The sequence below is a fragment of the Meleagris gallopavo genome, chromosome 29, assembly GCF_000146605.3.
Source record: "Meleagris gallopavo isolate NT-WF06-2002-E0010 breed Aviagen turkey brand Nicholas breeding stock chromosome 29, Turkey_5.1, whole genome shotgun sequence".
NCBI lineage: Eukaryota > Metazoa > Chordata > Aves > Galliformes > Phasianidae > Meleagris > Meleagris gallopavo.
This window is the reverse complement of record NC_015039.2, coordinates 2,877,875-2,880,618: the sequence shown is the minus strand read 5'-3', so window position 1 is coordinate 2,880,618 and position 2,744 is coordinate 2,877,875. Positions and strand designations below refer to the sequence as shown.

Here is a 2,744-nt window from a genome sequence, read left to right as displayed (position 1 = left end):
CCTTCCCTCCCCCCCCAGTGAGCCGGGCTGGTTTGAATCTGTACACAGCATGGAGCTGCATAAAGCAGCGGAGCAGCTGCAGGGCACAGAAACCATACTGGTCTCTTCAAAGGGCATCTTCTCCAGCCATCTCTACGCTCCCGACTGAGCAGAGCTGCGTTCTCCCCCTCTTGCTCAAACCCACAGTTCAGATGTTTATACAAAGGCTGGCCAGGGCGGGTGCCAGGGTTTAGTTCTTGTCCTCTTTCTTGTCATCGTCCTCTGAGGGGTAGGAATGCCATGTCAACCTCTCCTCATAGAACGAGATGACCACCTGGGGGCACTTGATGTTGGCTTCCTTGGCGGGGGACCAGGTCGGCCTCATCAGAGTTCTTCCTACAGGCCAGAGCAGAGGAGCAAGTTAGGGGGCTGCAGAGGGAGGCGGAAGAACTGGAGAGAATCAAGCAGTTGGAAAACTGAGGAGTCCTCAGGCCACTCAGGGAATCCAAGCAAACCCTTCCTGAGTGACTCTGGCGCAGAGAGCAGCAGCACGTGAGTCCTCAAAAGCAGGCATGTGTTGTCAGGCATGGGGACAGCAGCCAAACCGAAGCTGCAGCCCTTCCCCAGCTACTCCGTACTTCTGAGACAGTGCAAGAGCAAGTGGTTCCTGCACCTTCACCTGCCTGGTTTGGCTCCCAGATGCACCAGCGACAAGCCCTGTTTCACTAGAGCTGAAAGGGACGTGGTCACGGCTCTCCTTGGGGTGTGGCCTTCTGAAGCTGTGGCCCACGCCACGACATCACACCCCTCTCTCTCCCCAAGCTCGCGCCTGCTGCAGGGGGCATCTTAAGAGCCACGCAATCCCAAGGGCCCTACCTGCTTCTTTCACATCCACGTTAGCCTCAGCGCAGAGGGTCACCTCAGGCAGCAGCGCCATCGTGAGAGATTTCGTGCCAGGTAGCAGGGACTCCCCAGGTGCAGGTCCTTCCCTCTCTGGCACAGAATAAGTGAAGAAATGACAGACACAAAGACACACTCACCACTTCATCAGGAACATGAGCTCCCCGCTGGAATCTGTGGCACCGATGATCCGCTCTGGCTCAAAGCCCCGGGCAAAGCCTCGTGGTTTCTCCGACTGCAAGAGACAAGTTTCCACTTGTAGCATCAAAGGGTGATGGTCACACCCCTGCTGCAGGCCACACAGACACCCTGAGGGCTGCTCAGAAAGGCTCTGTGCATCAGATGCTTGGACTGCAATGACTGAGGCCAGCAGGCACAAAGCAGACAGCTCAGGTGTACACCCGTGGCACAGAGGGGACCTGGGGGCCCCAGGGCAGTCCAAAGCCACAAGCAGAGGATCTGATTTCCAAGGCACAGCTGCTCAAACTTTTGTGCCGGCCGAGATTCAGCAGCTCCCAGGATGCAAAACAGACTGCAGAGCCTCTTTCTTGTCCTTTTTCCCAAGCAGCTATGAGCATCCTGAGAGGGAGGCTCCCTGCTCTGCCCTGCTCCCTCTCTTGGAGGCAGCAGGTAACCCCTGCAGCCCGTTTTACCCCTTGTGGCTGCTCACGAGAAGCTGTGGCTCCACATTATTTAGGTTCAAAGATTGACCTTTCAGTTTAGTGCTAGAACCAGCCCTCGATTCCCACAGAGGCCTGGCTCAGAGAGCAGCTCATGCCTCCTGAAAAGCCACAGCTTTTCAAAAGCCCTCCAGCTGTGCCTCGCTGATCTGGAATAGTCTCCCCTCTGTGCAGAACCATTTGACTGAGGTTTCAGAGCATGGCTACTCCAGTTGCTGGACACTGTGCCAAATGCAGAGCTAGGGAGGTGAGTACAGAAAGCCCACGCTGCCTCACCTCCTCCTTCTTCTTCTTTGGTTTGCTCTCCTCCCCTTTGTCCTCTGTGTCAGACTCTGCTTTGCGTTTGCTTCCCTCAGACTTCTCACTCTCATGTGCAGTTTTCTGGGACTGAAGGAACTCTGCAATGAGGTCTGGGCAGTCGAGGTTCTCCTCTGGCTCCCATGTGTTATCTTCACTGGAATCAAAACCAGCAGTTTAATTTACAGACAGAGACAGACACAAAGTCCTGACACCAGATCAAGTGGAGATGCTGAGAGAAGCAGCAGGATTCTGTGCCCTCACCCCACGAAAAAGATAAGGGCAGTGGTGCCAGAGGCCAGGGCAGAGTTATTTCTCTTTCCAGGAAAGAAACGCAGTTCATTTCATCTGTCTGCTTGCTTCACACTCCCTTAAAGGGAAGGAAGTCCCACTATACCACCATGGCACTGCACAGTTAATCTGTGAGACAGAAGCAGGACTTTCTCACCTAGGCTACGCTCACAGTGCTCCAATTAGAGCTGGTGACATTCAGTACCACCTTCTCCACCATTACATTCACCCTGAGCCTGTTAGCTCCATTTTGTAGACAAGGAGAGGCCCTCTGACCAAATAATTTCTGTCTCACATCTGATCTAAGTCTCCCCTCTTTTAGATTAAAGCCATTCCCCCTCAACCCATCGCTATCAGAACATGTAAAAAGTCAGTCTCCCTCTTGCTTACTTACTCGGAGAAGCCTTTCCATTTCAGCAGATATTCCACTTTGCCCTTCACCACTCGTCGATCCAGGACCTTCTCCACCACATACTCCTCCTCTTCTTCCTCTAAGACCTCTTCTACTTTCTTCTTGTTCTGTTTTTTTCCCATTGTGCTGGCCAGTTTTTCAGCTTACGGGCGACGCTGCTGAAAGGGGAAAGAAGATCACACGTG

At 53.6% G+C, this 2,744-nt stretch overlaps 1 protein-coding gene across 1 annotated transcript; it reads right to left on the bottom strand.

The window, feature by feature from the left end:
* Positions 1–6: 6 nt before the first annotated feature.
* Positions 7–2,744, bottom strand: CBX1 (chromobox 1). Its single transcript, XM_003214117.4, is given in 5 exon segments — positions 7–346; positions 348–375; positions 1,020–1,114; positions 1,836–2,013; positions 2,542–2,744. Coding segments are annotated over 5 exon segments (558 nt in total). The 5' UTR covers positions 2,682–2,744; the 3' UTR covers positions 7–229.